The sequence below is a fragment of the Macaca nemestrina genome, chromosome 4 (genome assembly GCF_043159975.1).
Source record: "Macaca nemestrina isolate mMacNem1 chromosome 4, mMacNem.hap1, whole genome shotgun sequence".
Lineage (NCBI taxonomy): Eukaryota > Metazoa > Chordata > Mammalia > Primates > Cercopithecidae > Macaca > Macaca nemestrina.
In genome coordinates this window covers 188,060,405-188,081,798 of record NC_092128.1, presented here as the reverse complement: position 1 = coordinate 188,081,798, position 21,394 = coordinate 188,060,405, and the positions used below count along the sequence as shown (strand labels likewise).

The following is a 21,394-nucleotide window of genomic DNA, read 5'->3' as shown; positions in this document are numbered from 1 at the left end:
GCTGAATCAGAGAGCATGGGGAGAGTTACAAATGTGCATGGAACATGTGCACACACACACGCTGCAAGACAGTAAGCAAGAGGGCTGAAAGCCACTCCTTTTAACGAGAGTTAAACAACCAAATAGAAAGAGGCTATGCGAACGTCTGTAAGCCCTCCCACTGCAGCGGCTCCCGGCAGGGATCTCCCACCTCCTTTGGTCCAGCTCTACGGGGATCTGTGAAAATGATGAAGGTTAATCTGTCCAGTTACCTGCACCCTGAGTCCACTGGATAAAGACCATGTGTTTTCCTTCCATCTAAGGGACCTGGAGCATGTGCCTGGACAGAAGGCAGCCCCTTCCCGATGGGCCTGAATGGAGGCAGACACGGTGACCTCCCTGAAAGTTAGAACCAGGTTTCTGTGGTCAACCTTCCAGCAGCCTACTATGATCGATAATATAAAGACAAACAACCAATTTAAAAAGCGGTAGACAAAATGTGAGCAAAATTCATAAAAGAATAAATGCAAACAAGCTTTAATATGTTGACTTTTGAAAGTTTCCTTTCATTCTGTAGAAAGCAAAGATAGTTGTCAAAGTGACACAGCATGGAAGTGACAGGTTGGCTCAGGACCAGGGAAAAGGGTCACTTTCTATGGTGAGCAGCATCCATCTGGCCTCTTGGAAGCCAACACGGCCAGGCCTCCCATGGGGAGCAGCCCCCTTGGCCTGACATACCTTGTTCACACTGCTGTCCAGAGGGTAAAACAACCCCAAAAGTCAGAAGGAGCTGGCAATGTGAGAGGACTATGGTGGCTAAGAGGTGCAAAGGAGGCTATTCGCCTCCCGTTGGATACCAGGAATGAAGTTGGAGGGATGTGGCCACCCCTCTTGCACACTCACATCATCCTCCAAGGCAGAAGTTAGGCATTACTGAGCTCCTGGTCATAATAACACAAAAATACAAAGCCTTAAACACTTCTAAATCTAATTCTAGTACTAGGAATTGGAAGAAAATTATTATGGCTTTGCTCCCATTCAAAGATTTAGCTTCAAGGATGATGATATGGTTTGGCTGTGTCCCCACCCAAATCTCATCTTGAACTGTAGCTCTCACAGTTCCCACATGTGCGGGAGGGACCCAGTGGGAGGTAATTGAGTCACGGGCGCAATTTCCCCCATACTGTTCTCATGGTAGTGAAGAAGGCCCATGAGATCTGACGTTTTTAAAAGGAGTTTCCCCCTTTCACTTGGTTCTCCTTTCTCTCTTTGCTGGCTGCCATGTGAGACGTCCCTTTGTCCCTCCATCTTCCATCATGATTGTGAGGCCTCTGCAGCCATGTGGAACTGTGAATCGATTAAACCTCTTACCTTTATAAATTACTCAGTCTTTATTTAAGCAGTGCAAAAACAGACTAATGCAGATGATCACCTTTTTCATAAAGTTTTTTCATAAAGTTTATTTTGTATCTATGTTTCCTAATTCTTACAATGAACATGTACTGCTTCCATAAGAAAAAAAGCTAAATTTTATTCTAAGCCTTCCTCCTACATACCCGAATATGCTTTACTCTATGCAGAATTCCACATGCAGTCTGGAAGGGGAGCAGACCCACGGGAGACTGAGCCACACTCCAACCCACCACGAGCTGTCTCTGCAGTCTTATCTGTAACCACCATCAACCGAAAGAACTGCATGCTTTCCCATGATATTACACAAAACACTGTATGCCCTGTACATTCCAGCATACTGTCAGGTCTCAGACAGCCTATGCAATTGGCCCAAATATAGGCAGAATAAATAGCTGCTAAGCAGAGGGACACCTGCGGGATGTGGGGATGTGAGGAAGGTAGGACAGCTCAGCTTTGGTGTAGGAAGTGGGGGAAACACATATGGGACCTGTGAGCCCTGAGCACGAGGCTGCTGCACAGTGGCTTCAGGGAGGTCCCTCCCCAAATCCCCAAGAGCCACAAAATGATGTCACTGGTACAGGACCAAAGATCCCTAAACTCTCTGACATAATTTTGCAAATCTAAGGCATTTATTCCATCCTATTATCACTACTACACATACTATATATTTCACACCTAACAAATTATGTGTTTTATAAGGCCTAGAGCAAAACTTCCAGATGGTTCCATTTGCTTCCACATTCTGACTCACTGTGTTCTACACTGACACCCTCTTCAGATGGGGCTCTGAAGGCAATGATCAGAAAGAACCCCCAAAGGATGAAGCCAGTGGCTGAGAGAACGACAGACAAAGGAGTTCCCCCCTGACCTTTCCCCCACCGAGAAGAATCAGGGTCTGGAGAATGAGGACGCTCCCTGCTGTGCAGGGTGCAGGAAGCTGGCAAGACAGGGCCAGGCTGGGCCCTTCCATCTCCTCTCCTGAATAAGTGTATTTTATTGCGGTTCCCCTGTCGCTGCATGGCTCCCAGGCTGCCGGCCCACGATGAGCCATAGCCAGACCAATGAAGCAACAATCAGGGATCACCCCGAGGTCTGGACACCAGCTGGAAAGAGGTGATGGGCAAGGACCCAGGCTCACTTCCCGTGGGGGTTCTGTGCAATTTGTGGCGTGTGCCACTGCATCTAGGCCAACTCACACAGCTTCCTGCGTGTTTCCCTGTATTCTTTCTCCCCTATCTATTACTGGACTAGAAGCAACTGCCAAGGTGACTCCAGAACCTTCTGTTAGAGAACAGAGCTTCTTCCAGGATGGAAGAAGCCTAGGTCACTGAGTGACTTCGAGGGCCAGCTGTGCCACAGAGCATCACCCTTGCTTCTGATGTGGTCACAGGCCCTGGCCCTTCTTGTCCCTGTCCCCCGTTCCCCCAACCCTATGCATGTATGTCCATACGCGTTCACATGTACAGAGCCACACTGATCCACGCACTCGTTTCCTGCCTCAGTCCAGCATGCCTAACCAACGGTAAGCTTTAGAAAGCTACATGAACTGCTGAGGCAGACACTCAGCAACAAAAATCACAGCTCAGAGCCAGCGCGTGAGAGCACAAACTTCAGAGGGCCCTGCCTTCCTGAAGGTGCTCTGTCCTTCACAGTGCACACGCAGCAGCAATGCATTTGAAAGACTGTCCACTTTGCTCTACTTGACACAACCTAAGTAAGTTCCTGCTTATTTGAAAATTGTAATTTTCTGGAATCAAAGGGAAAAAAAGACAACAATGTAAACTTTATTTCCAATATTAACACTTATAATTACACTAAGAATTGGCACTGTTATGATTTGCTTTGGATCCAATTTCCATAGTATTTCAAGTGCATTTCACAAACCTACTTCTATACGCTTGCTTCAGAATTTCAACTGTTAACCTAGAGTGTACGTGCCTGTGCTTAAACTGCACCCTGTAGATGAGAGGAGCTTCTGCCCAGGCAGCAGAGTCTTTTTTGTGCTGCGAGGCCCATCAGCACAAATGTAGTGAAAGGTACACACACAGCCATTACAACAGGTTCTAGGAGATCTGGGCCCTCTATCCATAACGCTGCTGTCCACTGGGGGTCCAACCTTCCTTACTTGGGCCCCTCTCCTGGCAGACACTGCTCGAGAATGGTGTCTTCCATTCTCACCAGATACTGGGGAATATCCCTTCCCACTACTACACATATAGTGCAGCAGTGACAAATCACCTAAATCCACCCTCTTCATGCACCTAGTGGGATTTCAGGTGGCCCATTCCAGAACAAACCTCAAGCCTGAAAGCTGTGGCTTCCCCCTGCTACTGCCATCCCGTTACCCCCTAAGCATGTCCAACCCCCTGGTGCCAGCATGCAGAAGGGGGTAATGGGTACTTGTTGGATGAACAGAACAATGGATTGATGGAGGAGTGGGTGGGGGGCGGTGGATGGATGAATGGATGACAGATGATGGCTGATGGGTGATGGGTGGGTGGATGGATGATGGGTAATGTGTGATGATGGGTGGGTGGATGGATGGGTGATGATGGGTGGGTGGGTGGATGGATGATGGGTGATGGGTGATGATGGGTGGGTGGATGGATGGTTGATAGATGATGGGTGATTATGGGTGGGTAGGTAGATGGATGGATGACAGATGATGGTTGATGGATGATGATGGGTGGGTAGATGGACAGATGACAGATGATGGGTGATTATGAGTGGGTGGATAGATGGATTGATGGATGGATGGATGGATGGATGGATGGATGGATGATGATAGATGATGGGTAATGATGGGTGGGTAGATGGATGAATGGATGATAGATGATGGGTGATGATGGGTGGGTGGGTGAATGCATGGATGGATGAATGGGTGATGGGTGATGACAGGTGGGTGGGTGAATGGATAGATGATGGGTGATGATGGGTGGGTGGGTGGGTGAAAGGATAACATATGATGGGTGATGATGGGTGGGTGGGTGGATGGATGGATGGATGAATGGATGGATGAATGGATGATGGATGATGGGTGATGATGGGTGGGTGCGTGGGTGATGGATGATGGGTAATGAGTGATGATGGGTGGGTGGGTGGATGGATGATGGATGATGGATGATGGGTGATGATGGGTAGGTGGGCGGATGGATGGATGGATGAATGGATGATGGATGATGGGGGATGATGGGTGGGTGGGTGGATGATGGATGATGGGTAATGGATGATGATGGGTAGGTGGCTGGATGGATGGATGGATGATGGGTGATGATGGGTGGGTGGGTGGATGATGGATGACAGATGATGGGTGATGATGGGTGATGATGGGTGGGTGGATGAGTGGATGGATGATGGATGATGGGTAATGGGTGATGACGGGTGGGTGGGTGGATGGATGGATGGGTGAATGGATAATGGATGATGGGTGATGGGTGATGATGGGTGACGGGTGATAATGGGAGGGTGGGTGGGTGGATGGATGATTGATAATGGGTAATGGGTGATGATGGGTGGGTGGGTGGGTAGATGGATGGTTGAATGAATGAATGGATGATGGGTGATGGGTGATGATGCATGGGTGGGTGGGGGGATGGATGATGGATGATGGGTAATGGGGGATGATGGGTCGGTGGACGGATGGATGGGTGGATGGATGATGGATGATGGGTAGAGGGTGATGATGGGTGGGTGGGTAGATGGATAGATGGATATTGGATAATGGGTGATGATGGGTGGGTAGGTGGATGGATGGATGGATGGATGGATGGATGGATGGATGGATGACAGATTATGGGTGACGATGGGTGGGTAGATGGATGGATGACAGATGATGGGTGATGATGGGTGGGTATATGGATGAATGGATGATAGATGATTGGTGATGATGGGTGGGTGGGTGGGTGGATGGATGGATGGATGGATGGATGAATGGATGATGGGTGATGATAGCTGGGTGGGTGGATGGGTGGATGGATGGATGAATGGACGATGGATGCTGGGTGATGGGTGATGATGGATGGGTGGGTGGGTGGATGGATGGATGAATGGATGATGGGTGATGGGTGATGATGGGTGATGATGGGTGGGTGGGTGGACTGATGAATAGATGGGTGATGGGTAGATGCTCAGATAGATGGATGACTAGATGGACGGATGGATGTTGGATGGGTGGGTAGATGGGTGGATGGATGGGTGAGTGGATGGATGATGGATGGGTGGGTAGATGGGTAAATGAGTGAATAGATGGATGATAGGTTGATGGATAGATGGATGGACTAAAGTGAGTAGATAGATAATGGATGGACTGGTATATGGATGGGTGGATAAATGCCATCCCATCCTATACCTCCAGGTGCTACCATGCTCTGCATCTCACAAAGAATTGCTCTCTTTGCAAGGTAAGAGTTATGGCTGGCACCAGAGAAGGAGGCTGGCATGATAGCTGCCTGCTTCCTCCCCATGGCCAGCTGGCTCTCCTCACTCTGTGAAGGGTGAAGGTCAGGAGTCTCAGGGCTTCTCCTCCAGAAGTACTCAGGGGGAGCAAGCCTCTCTAGGTTGGGACCTCCATCTCCACAGAGGTCCCCACACCCTGTTCACCTCTATTCTGGAAACATGGGAGAGTCCAGCCTCAGACTAAAACACAGTTCAGAACTGCTGCCAGAGGACAGTGGTCTTCACATGTACACACATGACTAAGCACAGATAAGGATGTTATCACATGGGAGACAAACAAAATACTCAGTGAGAAATACATCTGGAAATATAGGATGCTATTCAGACAGCAGGGGGGTGGGGAGTGAAGGACTGCCTCTGTGTTCCCATCTCTCTGCCCTCCCACTGGCCATCAACTTAGCAGCAGTGCTGTGAGTGAATGAGGAGTGCCGTGAGTGAATGAGGCTACAGCAGCAGTCACTGGACACTGGCTGGGTGCAGGAAGCGCCTCATATATGGGCACTAACTGCTCCCCAGAATCCTGCCCTGTGGCTCCCAGACCTCTCCCAGGTCTCGTGCTGGCAGTATCTGCCAGGGTGGCAGTGTCTGCTTGATGGGGGCTCTGGCTGCTATTTAAATGGCACATTATTCTTTAGTCCTATTTTCCTGATGATTAAGCTAATCCATCTGAGGCTCACACACAGTCAACAGTCAATTATTTGCCCTGTGGAAGGGAGTAACTGCACGGATAATTCAGGAGTGATGAAAAAAATCACTGAAATTATATTGCCACTGAAGCCAACTAAAACCAGTAACTTGCTACTACATTGTTTTCATCAAAGAATTACATTTTAAAAGGTGTACATTATACCAGTCTTAGAAAAAAACAAAACAAAACCATGTAACACACATGACTTACCATATCTTAAAAATATACAGTATAAAAGACTATATTTTACATCTTATAAAACTTTGCCAGTTTGGTATAAATGTGATGGCCAATCTTAATAATATCCGTAATTTTCAAAGGTATTTTTATTAGTTTCAAAGATAATGCATATTATAAAATATCAACAGCAAGAACTAACACATAACGTGATACTGTTTAATAACACTCACAATGAACTTACTCATAGGAATGACCAAGGAATACAAGTCATTTTATATGTGGGCTTCATTGTCACATCTTATAACCCTCTCAATTTCTTATAACCTTGGTCTGAAAATGTAACATACTTGAGAGTGGTTTTCCCACTGCAGAATGAGATTATGGAATGCATGAAAAAGACATTTTAAGCTTGAATCACAGTAAATTCCAAAAGAATGACGACAGAGTTATTCTTGTACTTCTCAATATTTTTCCCAACTTAAATGATTAGTGATGAGTGTCCATGGGAAAAGGGGTGGTAATGCTAAATTGAAGGTATTTGGTAAAAATGTCCTTTAGTTTTTGCCTGTACATTTGTTTTACCCCCTATTGCCTATCTTAGTGACATCTCCATTTCTAAAGCTTAACTGAGGAAACAAAAACAGGCCAATGCTGTGACTTCTTGAGGTGAGGGCAGAGGGGGCCGCACAGACTGGCTGTACTGAGACCGCCCGTCAGTCCGGGAAAGCATCGAGGGTGTCGTATCCCCAGCCCTGGACACAAGCAGCTGGCAGCGCGGTGCAAAGAGGGCCCAGGGTCAGGGGTTACCACTCCAGACACAGACTTCCATGAGGTGCTGTCATCCTTGTTATATTAGCAAGGCACTGTTACACGACTGCTGACTTTGAGATGCATCTGTTCTTCTTCTTTTTAGGAAGCCACACCAAAAAACCGAGGTTAATTTTATTTCCTCAAGAGACAGCCATCTCCTGCCACAGAATGTCCCGAAGGCCCTGTGGTGGTGAAAGGCTGTGCTCCGGTCCTGTCGGGAAGGGGACACTAAGGGGGTGGCCACAAGACACAGAGGCAGAGGCACTGATCACACCTGTCTTCAGCTGTTCTCCGGGCTAGATACATCTTTTCACTAAGGCATTTTCTATTAATTATTTCATATTATACAAAGAGAAAAAAAAACAACAGCTTTTAAAGCAGCAGTTCACGTCCAAAAACCAGTAGCTTGTGATGTGTATAGTCATGGACAACTTTTGAATCTGGTTTTGAGAAAAAATAATCTAGATTTTAACAACTTAAAACATTAAGTTGAATTAAAAACTGGTATTATCCTGGAGTGCAGAATGTAAGGAATTTGTTCTCCATTCTTTTAAAGGGGAAATATTTTCACAATGGTTGCTACAGCCTTGCTTTCTGCAGCATGAAGAACAGTTTTAATGTAGAAAAGTCATTAACGAAGAGTGCGGCAAAGGAAATCTCATATAAGCATCTATCTCTGGGAGAAAAACCTTTCTGTGGCTCAAAGCTACAAACTTTAGGGTTTTATAAATATCTTTCCAAAGACACACTCCAGACTCTGAAGCTAAATGATTTCTATTCATGTTTACAGACATGTTTTGGAATCTTCCTTTTTAAGTGCCCCTATCTAAAATTCTACAAAATGCCAACAACAAAAAAGGCACTTAAAAAGGGAAAATAGGAAGTAACTGGCATCAGCAAGATTAATTCACAAAGTCATCTATCCTGGAAAACACTTCTGTACTGCATTAAACACTAATGCTTCACATTGAAGAATAAAAACTAAATGAATTACCTTTCCTCTCAGAGCGCTTCTTGCGCCTCCTTTTATACCGACGCCCCATGACGCTGAAAAAGGTCCCCATGTGCAAAGGCCCAGTGGTGGACGACGCCATGCAGACACGCCAATGCCAGCGCCAGCCGGCCCCAGCCTCATTCTGTCCCTCAGTCACTCGGGGCAGCAGCACAGCGACTCACTTCAGTGTGCCGGCAGCTGCGACAACAGCAGCCCCTGCCGACCAGGGAGCCTCCTCCTCTGCCTCGGGCCCATTCATCACGCTGCAGTTAGGCAGAACTAGGCTGAAGGGGCCCAAACTCCATAATGACTTCAGAGCACACCACCCAGAGGATGACATGTGACAGTTAACCCTTCAGTGCAGTCACGGACAAAACAACACGAGCAGAAGGGAGAGAACGACAGCATGAATCTTCCTAGGGAAACAAATCTCCCACGGCAAACACACCAAAGTCCTGTTTAAATGGAAATCCTGATACAAAAAATCTATCAATAAGAGAGTACAGTGTAGAAAATAAAACTGCAAAAAGTAACAGGCTACCACACAACGCAATGCAGGGGCTCAGCAGATGCCAGCTGATGAAAACAGCTCCACGGAAAGTGCAGCTGAGTGGTCAGGATGTCACCAGTGAAATCCCTGGGACAGGAAACTGCAGGCCACTGACAAACGGATCCCCTCGCCCCCAGAGAGCGCTCCTTCTCCTCTCTTAACTCTGTCTCCCACCAACGCTGACCTGCCTTGTTCATTACTGCAGAGCAGGGGCACGGCTCATGGCCCAGGTGAATGACGCGCAGCCAAGAGAGGGGCCAACACCAACATCTTCCCATTTTCCGCTGTGCCTGGTTTGATCAGCACTGCCAGCCTGTGACTAGCACAGTACCATGACCAGCCTGGGGTGAGCAGGGACACGCATCACACATGCACATCATACAGCACTTGGTGCCTCTGCCGCTCGGGAGCCAGTATTTAGGGCTGGCACAGCAGAACCCACAGCCTTCAGCCCCTTCTTGTCCAAAAAAATGCTGTTCAGGCCCCAGGGAGATGCTTCCCCTGAGATGGCCTGTGTCTCTGGAACAAAAGGCAGCTGCATCCAAATGCCCTGAAGATTAGGCTGTCTTGGGAGGAGTCCGATTATGGGGAGGAGGCAAGTAGAAGCAGCACTCACAGGCAAAAGACAAAAAAGACAAATTAACTAGTCAGATTCTTTCTCTTGGCACAATGCGATTACTGTCTCGTGTAACAAAGTACCTTTTCCCAATAACGACCGGCATCCACTTTCTAATTCATTATTCCAAAGGTACACACGAATTAGTGCAATGTTGGTGACAACTGTATATGGCACCTGAGGAAATTATGCCATATTAAGCAATTCTTATTACTTTTAAACTTGTGTGTGTCCAGACATACTCTGCTTAAGCATAGTGAATTCTTTTTATTTTCTATTGTCTCAGCATCTATCTGGAATATGAGCTGCACTTTCTCCTACTAGCAGCAGAGTTCAGCCAGCCTTGACACTTTCTAGTTCTACACCACACCCAAGTGGCCCAAGCCAGTACCAGAGATGAGAACCGAGAGGCATCTTCACTCAGGCACCTGCCCACACACTTCAAGTGACCCCACTCTACTCCCTTATTTGCTCTGCTGGTTGGCTGCAGTGCTCTCTCTCTCTGCCTGACTCTTTGTTCCTGCCTTGCATGACCCAGGGACAGAGGACTGCCCTCGTGACTCACGGCACCCTCCCTGCTCAGGACCTGTAAGTAAAAATCTTTGAACATGCTTCCCATTGTGTGGTGTACTGAATTTGTGCCTGAATTTGTGTCGGGCTCCTGGCACGAGTGACGATCAGGCAGGAATTACCTGGACATGGATCAGACAAGAGCCACCAGGGCATCTGTCAGTACACACACAATTCAAGAGGGACCCCCTGGTCACAGGTGGAACAACAAGACATCAGGCCGTCCGCCAGGCAAAGCAGCATCTCATGAAAGCACTGGAAACAGCACGCCCAGCCCCTTCACTCATCATTAGGGCGGGGCTGCCAGCCACTCTGGCACTGGAACCCCAATTTAGCTGGAGGCCCTCAAAACACCGTAAGACTCAGGCTCCATGTCAGCAATCAGAGAGATGTCAGACATCAGAATTATCAATAGTTTCATTTCTTAAAAAATTATTAATATGATTTAACTAAATTTTCAAATTATTAAATTTAAAACTCAGCTTTAAACAATTTTGATTTAAACATTTCACATTAACTACTTTATGTAACTTTTAATAATTTAGAAAAAATAATTTTCTGAAAACACAAAAAATTATAATTTTTGCTTTGTTATTTACTTAAATTCAAATTTTTGATAGAAACATATTCAAATTTTGTATACTTCAAATTCAATGACATTTTTGGTTTTTTGCTTGTTTGAGACAGAGTTTTGCTCTGTTGCCTAGGTTGGAGTGCAGTGCCGGGATCTCAGCTCACTGCAGCCTCTGCCTTCTGGATTCAAGCGATTCTTCTGCCTTGGCCTTCCGAGTAGCGTGTGCCACCACATCTGGCTAACTTATTTTGTATTTTTAGTAGACACGGGGTTTCACCATGTTGGTCAGGCTGGTCTTGAACTCCCGACCTCAGGTGATCCGCCCTCCTTGGCCTCCCAAAGTGCTGGGATTACAGGCGTGAGCCACCACACCTGGCCCAATGACATGCTTTATTTTTTAATCCTTTAGATCAAGTGGTAGCAAACATTTTCTGTAAAGGGCCAGAGAGTAAGTACTTTAGACTTCATGGCCACATGTCTCTGATGCACTATTTTATTTTTTAACAACTCTTTAAAAAATGTAAACGCTGCACAAAAACAGGCTGTAGGCTGCCGTGTGCTGGCCCTGCATTAAGCCATGAACACCAATAGAACAAGCATTATCTGAAAATGCTTAATATAAAACATAATTAGTGATTTGCAGAAATAAAAACAAAATAATCAATGTTATGGGAAACATATGCACCTATTCATCAATCATGTCTTGATCTGTTACTCATTCAAACATGAGTGGCATCTGAACAGAACACCCAGATATGCACAGTAGCAGTTAAATTTAGTGGTCTTTGATATTTTGCCAACATTAATTCATATAAAAACCATAGCTCTCCACATATTTTTTCCATCTTGAAGATGTATTTGCCGAAGACGACATAACGTATTGTATCAATAGTGCGCTGGCTTGACTTAAAACTCTGAAAGATTTAGACATGATATGTGGCCCCCATTTGAACTCTGGTGCTCTAACCACTGCCAGTGTCAGGGACAGGCCCAGGGACAGCAGGGCCACCCGAGTGCGCCCAGATGCTGTGTACAAGGAGACGGCCAGCAACTCATCAGCATGCATGGTGCAGCTGCAATGGATTTCTGCTCCAAAGGACAGAGCTGGTGTCAGGATGAGCTTCTGAGATAGAATAAGGCAAGTGGGGAGCCTGCTGGGAGGAACAGGGGCCTAAGACAGGAACAGAGGCCACATCAGGAGCCAGCAGAGGCTGACGCATCATGGCAAGCTGCCCGGGGGCCCATGTTGTTGTACCCAGGAACATGCGGGTGTCTGGGCTGTGCAGGGCCAGACCTGAAAGGGCCTTTCACGCTGAGGTGATGTCTTTGAACTCCATCCGGAAAGCCATGGAGAGTCTGCAGGTTTGCATCCAGCGGTAAGGAAGGTGGACTGATTATGTGGGGACAGGTGAGGAAGACAGGAGAGAGGGAACAGGGGATAGTCACAGCCCTACCTCAGGCCAGTCAGGGATGAGACGGCCTAAACTCTCCCATGGTGGCATGGGTGGAGAGAGAAGCTGGGGAGGAGAAACGATGCAGAGATCTCACCAGGCCAGGGAGCTGGGCTGGGCAGCCAGGGAGAGAGAAACAACGCTCCCAGAGGACGGACGGATGTTAGAGCAAAGCCGAGCCCAGCTGCTGGCGAATGCATCTGTGATGCCCGTGAGGAGCCGGGAGCTCAGATCTGCTCTACTTCTCGACTGCCGCAGAACTCAGCACCAGCTCCAGTGCTCTCAGAGCCCTGATTTTTCACAAACCGACTCCTCCAACCTTCCCCTGTGGGCAGTTCACACAGGCCAGAGTCACTTTGTCACATCTCTCCTCTCTCCACCAGGTCATGGGCAAACCTTCCTGACATACTTTATGGCATTACAGCAAAGGGGAGTCCAGGCCCTAGTGCTAAGGCAGGAGCCTTGGTGTCATCAGGTGGGAGCCTCCGCCGCCTGTCCGGATTCTTTCCTTCAATGCTCACAATACTGGGGCTGTCATGGGACAGTGAACTAGCAGTGGGGCACTTAGGGTCGGCCTGACACCCATGGGCAATCAGCCACTGGTAGCTGTGACTCCACCTTAATTCCTTTTACCCAGCTCATACCCTCACGGAGGCTGCCATGGTCCTGAGGGCTTGGGAACCGATGGGCAGGTCCCTGAGGGCATAAAGGAGTGAAAACCAAGGAGGAGGTGGGTGGGACAGAAGCTGTCTGCAAAGGCTGCCCCCACGTCTGGGGCAGGCTCTCCTGGGAAGCAGAGCCTCCATTCTCACAGACGCTTAGCTTGTGGCAGGGGCTGGGAGAGGAGGCCGTCTATTTCTGACAGTGATGCCGACAGGCCTCTGGTGTGGTGAGTTCAGGAGGGCTGTACCGCAATGCCCCGCCCATCACTCGACAAAGCCTCACCAGACAGTTGGCACAGGCTCTACAGACTCTTGCCCTCTCTTGGTGACAGAGGAGAAGTGGTGGTGGTAGAGCAGGAACTGCTGCGTGGGGCTCAGAAAAGAAGCTGAGAGGATGCTGGGAGCAGAAACAGAGACAGGTGCCAGGGGCAGTGTGAGAGCCAGGAAGGTTCACGGTTGCTGACCTGCATGGCTAACACAGTGAGATGGGGGACCAAGGCCGGGGCAACCGCAGAACGCGCTGAGCAACATGCAGGGCACAACTCACAGCTCTAGGGCCAGTCCAGCTGCAGGAGCCCCTCCTTCACTGCAGCTGTGTTGTTCCTGTGCCCCCAGGAGGCCTGGTCTGAGACAGATAAGATGACCCATTTTGGTAAAAGAGGCGTGTGGAAAACATCAAATCATCCCCTTCCCTCTGCAGTCTAAGGTAGCACGTTTTACAGTTTCACATTACGAGTCGCCTTGCACAAAATCCTTACCTAAGCATGCATCTGTGCACACATCTGTGCTTAGCTCCCTGCTGGGAGTTCGGGATCTCCTGTTAAATACGGATGCACAGCATATCTCCAACAGAGGAAGTCAAAAGCAACCCACAGGATTAGAACCAAGAAACCACAAAAGGGAAACATAAATGTTCTTTAATTATTTCAAATAAGAAACAATGAAACCTCTTTTGACCTATTTTATAGTAGAAATTCACTTACTGTATTTGAAAACTGTAAGTGGAAGTTTCTGTAGGTTTATTAATTTAATTATTCCCTTGCCATGCATCAAACGAGTGAGGTGCGCAGTCATGAAAAATGACTCCACACTGTGATTAGCCAGGTCTGAGAAACTGAGGACTAGCCAGAAGCTCAAAAACACCAGAGCCATGAACAGACCTGGCTAAGAAGAGCTAGTCACCAGGTGAGCAGTGCCGTGGCCCCTGAGGAGGGGCTGGCCAGGCCCAAGCACAGTGGCTGCTGGGACTAGCTGCATTGTGTCTCCAGCCGAGGCCCCAGGGGTCTCCTAACAGGGACAGAAGACGAACCAAAGAAGAAACAATTTGAGAAGAGCCAGAACTTCTAGAGAAGAAGCCAAAATTTTTATCCAGGAGAAAGCACTTAATATTGTCATGGTTTTAGGCAGTCCAGATCAAGCCAATCATAGGGTAAGAAAAAAGGAAAAGACAGATGGTAAAGAGCTGTCTGAACTCTGGATTCTTTATGACGAAATTATTCTGGAGAAATAAAGTGCTTATAGAAGTTGGGTAAAAACGAGGACTGTTGCTGCCTGGTTGCTGGACACACTCATGTTTTCAAAAGTCCAACTCTCTGCCTTCTCCCGCTGGGTCAGGGTTTTCATTTGATTTGGTTTCTACAGGAAGCTGAGCTCAACAGCAGGCTTTAGTCTCTCTAGTTTACCCCCACACGAACCACATTCATGGAAAGAGGTGGCCAAGAGGCCAGGCCACTCCCACAGAGGCCGGTGGTATTCTGTGTCCTGCCGGCTCTACCAGGACACAGCCCTGGGAGAGTCCCAGTCCAGAGGAAACCAGGTTGCCTTGCAACTTCCTATCATCCCGTTTCCCAACTGATACATAACGCATGATTATTGTTTTCCTTGAAATGAGAAAAGTATAATTTCCCCATCTGCATTGTAACCCTTACCTTAAAAGACCAAAACTTACGGCAAGCCACAATTCAGAAAAGTATATTCAAGAAACAACTTGCAAAGTATACCTCAACACCCATACTGTAAAATCCCGGCAGAATGGATCAGGTAAGTGTGAAACCTTAACCCCACCACGGGCAGTGACAACAGCTATCTGGCCACAGGTAAAGGCTCCTAGTGAGGAGTCCACGGCTCAGTGAGAATGTGGTGAACATGCCTGGCAAAGGTCATGTCAGCTGGTTTGTGTGTAACTTTTCAGGAATCTGGCAGGTCTACTAAATGAGATATGACTTTAAGTGAAAATACGCTAAAAGCACAATCTCAAGAGATATGCTGTCATTAAAAATTAATCTGGGATTACAGTTAACATTGTGAAAGAGACCATGGTAAGCTTGTTAAGAGATCCTGCCGGCATCCCCCGCTGTGTGCCCATCTTGGGCTCTGCGCGCCACCTTGTCAACGAAGGCAGTTGTTCTGTGCTTTCTCAGATTCTGTATTTGTCAGTTAGGCATCCAGTCCTCACAGGACCAATTCTATTAAGTACATTTTCTTATTCCTAATGCTCTGGCATTTGTGGGCCTTACAGACACAGGGAGAGACTGGCCCTCCCAGGGCTTAGAGCAGCACAGGGTTCCAGGAAGGTGGTCGGCTCTACCCACCTCCCTTAGCTAACTTCCCGCCTGCCCTAAATCACCCAAGGGCCTGGTAGCAGGCAGCTAGTGATCTTTCCTACAGCCTAAGGCCCACTGGAACTGTTCACACTAGCCAGTCCTACACCGGTGCCCTGCCCTGCCTTTCCCGCTCAGGGGAAACCCCACTCAGGCTCTGTCCTGGGCTTTCCTGTGGCTCCTTTCTGCCCCTTGACTGACACCACTGTGCCCCGTGGGCCTGCTTGGAGCGAGTGCCCCTCCTCTAGGAAACGCAAGTAATAAAAGTCTCCTTTCAGTGGCAGAGGCCTCTTGGGTTCTGGTTCCTTGGTCACCTCCACATGCTACAATTCTGTGGGCACAAAGGAGACAGAACAGTTCTCAAGACCTTCTTGGTTTAACAATACATCCTTTTAGACTCGTCTATAAAACACAAAAGCATGCTAGTTTCCTGACTATCACACTGTATAATCCTGTTTGATATTTGTTCTGCATTCATATAAAAAGTTAGATTAAAATGGTATTTACATATATTTTGCCTTCATTTTCATAAAGAGATCATTTGGTTTTTTCCTCATCAAATGACAGAGCCCAATGCAGAGTAAATCTTCCTAACATCAAAAATGCGTATTTTTTGGTTTCTTGAAAGTCAGAGTAATGTAGACTCTCCCGGCATGACAAGACAAACCGTGCCTAACTGTGGTAAATCTGTGTGCCAGCAAGTGGAAAGGTGCCCTAGGGGGGCACTGGCTCTCTTCCTGCTTATTAATTCATTCTGCAGTCATTTCACATGAAGTTACCAGAGCTGAAGTAATGCCCTCACAACGTATCTATGGTTCTCTTCCTTTTTCTTCTCATTTCTTCTTTCTACCTTTAGGATTATTTAAGAGAAACATAAAAATAGAATGTCTGATTCATGAGAATCCAGAAACTCACAGCAGAATAGCAATGATTCACTGTATCACGTATGGTTTCTATGATGATTAAACTGACAGTTTACAATTTTAATAAGATACCTTAAAGCTCTTTTTTCCCAACTTTAAAAGTTCATCAATTTCTGACTTCAGCTGCCATGCCTTTGCAAGTTAATAACTGTTTAATTCTAGGAGAATGTCACAAATAGCCATACACCATTTAGTATCTGACATTCCTGGTATCTAATTAATTTTATTTTTATCTATGTCCTCAGAGTAAAGTTCTCAAATTTAATGTTCCCAGAATATTAATTTAGGAAAACTCTTAAAAGCATTTTTCTACTCTTATAAGAAGGGGAAAAAATGAGTTTATTAGAATTCTAAAATCTCTTTGAGAGTAATTTACTCATTATTTACATAAAATCAACACATGGGAAATTGTAACATTACTTAACGTAATATTAAAGTACCTCAGAAATGTATGTTAATAAGAAAAGTAGCAAATATTCATTCATCTACCTATTTACTGAGCATCTGCTATGTGCCAGTACTATCCTAAATGCCTGAGATACATCAGTGAACAAAAAGACGTTAACATCTGCTTTCCTGGAGCTTATGTTCTAATAAGGAAAAAAAAAGACAACTGACAATGGGTGTCATAAAAGATTAAATGCCATCAAGTGTCAACGGACAACAGTGACTGTTACTCTAGGAAGATGGCTGGATGTGGGAAGGCAGTAGTGGCTATGCCATTTTGGAAAAGACTGCAACAAACTTCAAGGTGGTGAGGAAGGTGGCCATAAGACAGCTGGCAAGAGCGTTCTGGAAGGGAAGATGGAAGGTTCTAGGTAGCTGCAGCACCTGAAACCGCCCAGGAACAGCCAGGCAGCCAGACTGACAGCAGCACAGGTAAGAGAGAGTGAGAAGAGATGGAGGCCACTCTGCACATGGGACCTCCTGGGCCACAGTGAGGACACGGCAGTCACATGGTGGCAAGAGACTGTGGTAGCATCTTGAACACGGGCTTTAATCTAGTTCTGATCTAGTTTTAAAAGGAACACTCAGGCCAGAGTTGGGGACAGGGGCACAGGAGGCATGTTCTGAAGGCACTGCCCGCAGGCCTCCTGGCTGCCATGTGGAATAGAAGAGAAAGGATAGGCTGCCTTCAGCCTGAGCGCCTGGAAGGAAAGAGCTGCTGAGATGGGAAGATTATGGCAAGAGCAAGGGAATGAGAATTTGGAACCTTAAGTTGTGGAGGTCTACAGACGCCTGACAGAAGATGCTGCTGGCTTTGGGGTCTGAGTCTGGAGAGCAGGGGGAAGGTGTGGGCTGGAGACACAGGTGTGGCACTCACCCATAGAGGTGAGGCTGGGTGCAATTCCTGAGTGAGGAGCATACTGCCAGGAGGTTAGGAGAGGAAGAAGCAGGGAGCCAGGAAGGGCACCTGCCAAAGCAGAGGGCACAGGAAAAGTCGGTTGAGTGATGGCCACCTGCCAATCACTACACATGCATTTGCTCATTTAAACGTCATCAAATCTCAGTAAAGGAGACTGAGATTTCAGAGCAGCAGCCTGGACATGGCTGCTATCTGTTTTACAAGCATCATAGATGCCATCTGAGCTTTGGCCTTTGTGGGTGGAGCCTGCACAGCTGTGCAGAATGGCCATGGTTTCGGCAAAGCAGTAACCAGCACAGAGTCACGAGCTGGTCCCCCTGGTCAAAGCCCTGCTCTCTCTTCTACTAGCCAAGGGCCTTAGGCAATTTCTTACCTTCTGGGCTCCTCAGATGCCCCCTCTGCAAAACACATGACAGAGCCAGGACACACCCCTGAGTTCATGGGGTACCAAGTGAGGATACTGCTTAGGCTGCAGCAGCTGCACCCCCAGTAGGCAGATACCACATGGCTTCCACCACCTCATGGGGAGGAGCCTGGCAGCCAGCTGGGCTGAGTCGCTGACCAAAGTCACATGCTGGCCATGTACTAGCACCCACTCCAAACCCAGAGCTCTCCAACCTGGGGACCCACACTCCACCCTGCTACAATGCGGCCCAATTAAAGAAAAAACACAGCCGGGAGCGGTGGCTCAGGCCTGTAAGCCCAGCACTTTGGGAGGCCAAGGCGGGCAGATCACGAGGTCAGATCGAGACCATCCTGGTTAACACGGTGAAACCCAGTCTCTACTAAAACTACAAAAAATTAGCCGGGCGTAGTGGCGGGCACCTGTAGTCCCAGCTACTTGGGAGGCTGAGGGAGGAGAGTGGGGTGAACCCGGGAGGCAGAGCTCGCAGTGAGCCGAGATAGCACCACTGCACTCCAGCCTGGGCGACAGAGCGAGACTCTGTCTCAAAAACAAAAAAGAAAAAACAAAACTACTTGAGTTTATTTTATCAAGATTCCTTACAATATTAAGTCAAATAACATATACATATTTCTTTATATTAACACATTTCTGTTTTCTGAATGAGAATGTTTCAAACAGAACAGACTAAGTACAACTTTCAGTCTACTTGCAACATTCCTCCACTTCTTCACACAAATGAATTCAATTAAGCTTTTTCCATTGGCTTTAAAGGTGACTTTACCAGGCAACTTAGGGTTAAAAATCAAAGTCTACACTTATATAGCAGGTGTTTGATTTGAAAAACAACAAAAAGGCAGGAGCCAAAAAAAAGGAGACACTTGACTTGAGGGACCTTAATTAGCTGTGGTAGCATAACGTGGCTTAAAGCAAGCAAGCAGCCACAGACAGTGACCAAGGGTGGCTCAGGCAACCCAGGGTAGGTAAGGTGACCCGGAGTGGCTAAGGTGGCCCAGGGTGGCTTAGGAGACCCAGAGGTGGCTACGGTGGCCCAGGGGTGGCTAAGGGGACCCACAAACAGCTAATATGACCATGAGTGACTAAGGTGAGAGGGTAGCTAAGGTGACCAACAAATGGCTGAGGTGATCCTGGGGTAGCTAAAGGTTACTCACAGGTGGCTGAGGTAACCCACAGGTGGCTAAGGAGACCCTGTGATGACTAAGGTGACCCTGTGATGACTAAGGTGACCCTGCGGTGGCTAACATGGCCCAGGGGTGGCTAAGTCGACCCGGGGATGCTAAGGTGACCCTGGGGTAGCTCAGGTGGCCCACAGGTAGTTCAGGTGGTACTATGCCAGCAACAGAGGACGACTCAAATGTAGGAGGACTAGCACCCTCCAAGGACAGCTCCATTCCCATTTACAGACTCTGGGAAACTTTTTAAATTCTTATGAGCTCTGAATATAAATTTGATACTAAACTGGGACATACATCGACAGGTATTTCTTTAAAGATTCTTAGGCATTATTTAAAAACAATGTTTTCTATAATTGGCTATTAAAAATAAAACAGAATGCCAATCCTTTGAAATATATTCTGTAAAACTGTTACTACATATTTAGATCAAGGGAGTATAGGCTAATTTTTTGCATTTTAACATAATTATTACCTATTTGGAATATTAAGCTTAAAACAATAGAATCATAAAATTATGTTACACAAATACTACACCAGCAAAGTAACAACTTTTTTTTTTTTTTTTTTTTTTTTTTTGAGACAGGGTCTCACTCTGCCGCCCAGGCTGGAGTGCAGTGGCGCAATCTCGGCTCATTGCCACCTGTCTCCTGGGATCAGGCAATTCTCCCACCTCAGCCTCTCGAGTAGCTGGGACTATAGGCATGCGCCACCATGCCTGGCTAATTTATTTTTACTTTTATTGTTTGTACAGACAGGGTTTCACCATGTTACCCAGGCTAGTCTCAAACTCCTGGGCTTCAGTAATCCTCCCGTCTCAGCCTCCCAAAGTTCTGGGATTATAGGCTTGAGCCATCACAGTCGGCCACAGTTTTTTGAACTGCAAAAGATGTGCAAAACTTCTCATTCCATAACACAATAAGCCCCTTCCACAGACTTAGTTTATCAAATTTATAAATTACTTGATAAAATTTTATTTACCATTCAGATCACTCACTGAATTAAACCAGCTATAAGTATTCCATCTCACTGCCTCATGGATCCTCTAAATGGTGAAAATAAAGCCAGGGACCAGAAAGTTTTCTGAAGGAAACAGGCTTCTGGACGCACATTGGGAATGCAAACACACACACACACACACACACACACACACACGCACGCACAGATGGTGTAAAGACAGGAGGTTTGTCCTAGTGGCCACTGCTCAGAACACCACTCAAATTCCACTAAGCCTCCGCCACTGAGTCTTAGAAGCGGCCCTACAGCACCATCTGCTGTTTTGCAGAGGTCACTCAACGCTCTATGCCAGAGCAACCAAACCAGGAGCCACCCGGAAGCTACCAGGCATGGGCAACCTGTACCTCACAGCCTGGTCCGGGTGCTCTGCTGAATACAAACCATCTGACAGGACAGTAACATCAGAAAATGTCACCCTGGGCCCTGATGGGTAGGACACCTGCATGGGGTGAGAGGAAAGTTTTTGGGGTAAGAAGAATGTTCTCTACCCCGACTGCTTGGTGGTGTGGCACTGGCACACATTTGTCAGAATATATCAGAGTGCACACTTTAGAAGAATGACTTTTGGCTGGGTCGAGGCGGGTGGATCACCCGAGGTCAGGAGTTCGAGACCAGCCAGGCCAACATGGTGACACTCCGTCACTACTAAAAATACAAAAACTAGCTGGGTGTGGTGGCAGGTGCCTGTAATCCCAGCTACTCAGGAGGTTGAGGCAGGAGAATCGCTTGAGCCCGAAAGGCAGAGGTTGCAGTGAGCAGAGATCATACCATTGCAATCCAGCCTGGGCATCAAGGGTGAAACTCTGTGAAGAAAAAAAAAAAAGACTTTTATTGTCTGTACATTTTACCTCAGTAAATACAGTTTAAAAAAATATCAGAAATTCCAGAAGAAAACCAATTCTGTAAGAAAGGTAAGTCTCAATTTGAAATAAAATAGAAAATACATGTAT

The 21,394-nt window shown here is 47.1% G+C and overlaps 1 protein-coding gene across 11 annotated transcripts in view; it reads right to left on the bottom strand.

The window, feature by feature from the left end:
* The window catches only part of LOC105472500 (adenosine deaminase RNA specific B1), a 135,156-nt gene that overhangs the window by 50,679 nt on the left and 63,083 nt on the right, over positions 1-21,394 (bottom strand). Inside the window, exon 1 of one of the 11 annotated variants that reach the window (XM_024789993.2) lies at positions 8,520-8,797. The exons of 9 other annotated variants lie outside the window; for them this stretch is intronic. In XM_024789993.2, coding sequence (XP_024645761.1) covers positions 8,520-8,619 — 100 coding nt within the window. In that variant the 5' untranslated portion in view covers positions 8,620-8,797. Of the gene's footprint in view, positions 1-8,519; positions 8,798-21,394 lie in introns of those variants that run through there. One more of the 11 variants, XM_071095820.1, reaches the window with a different exon arrangement.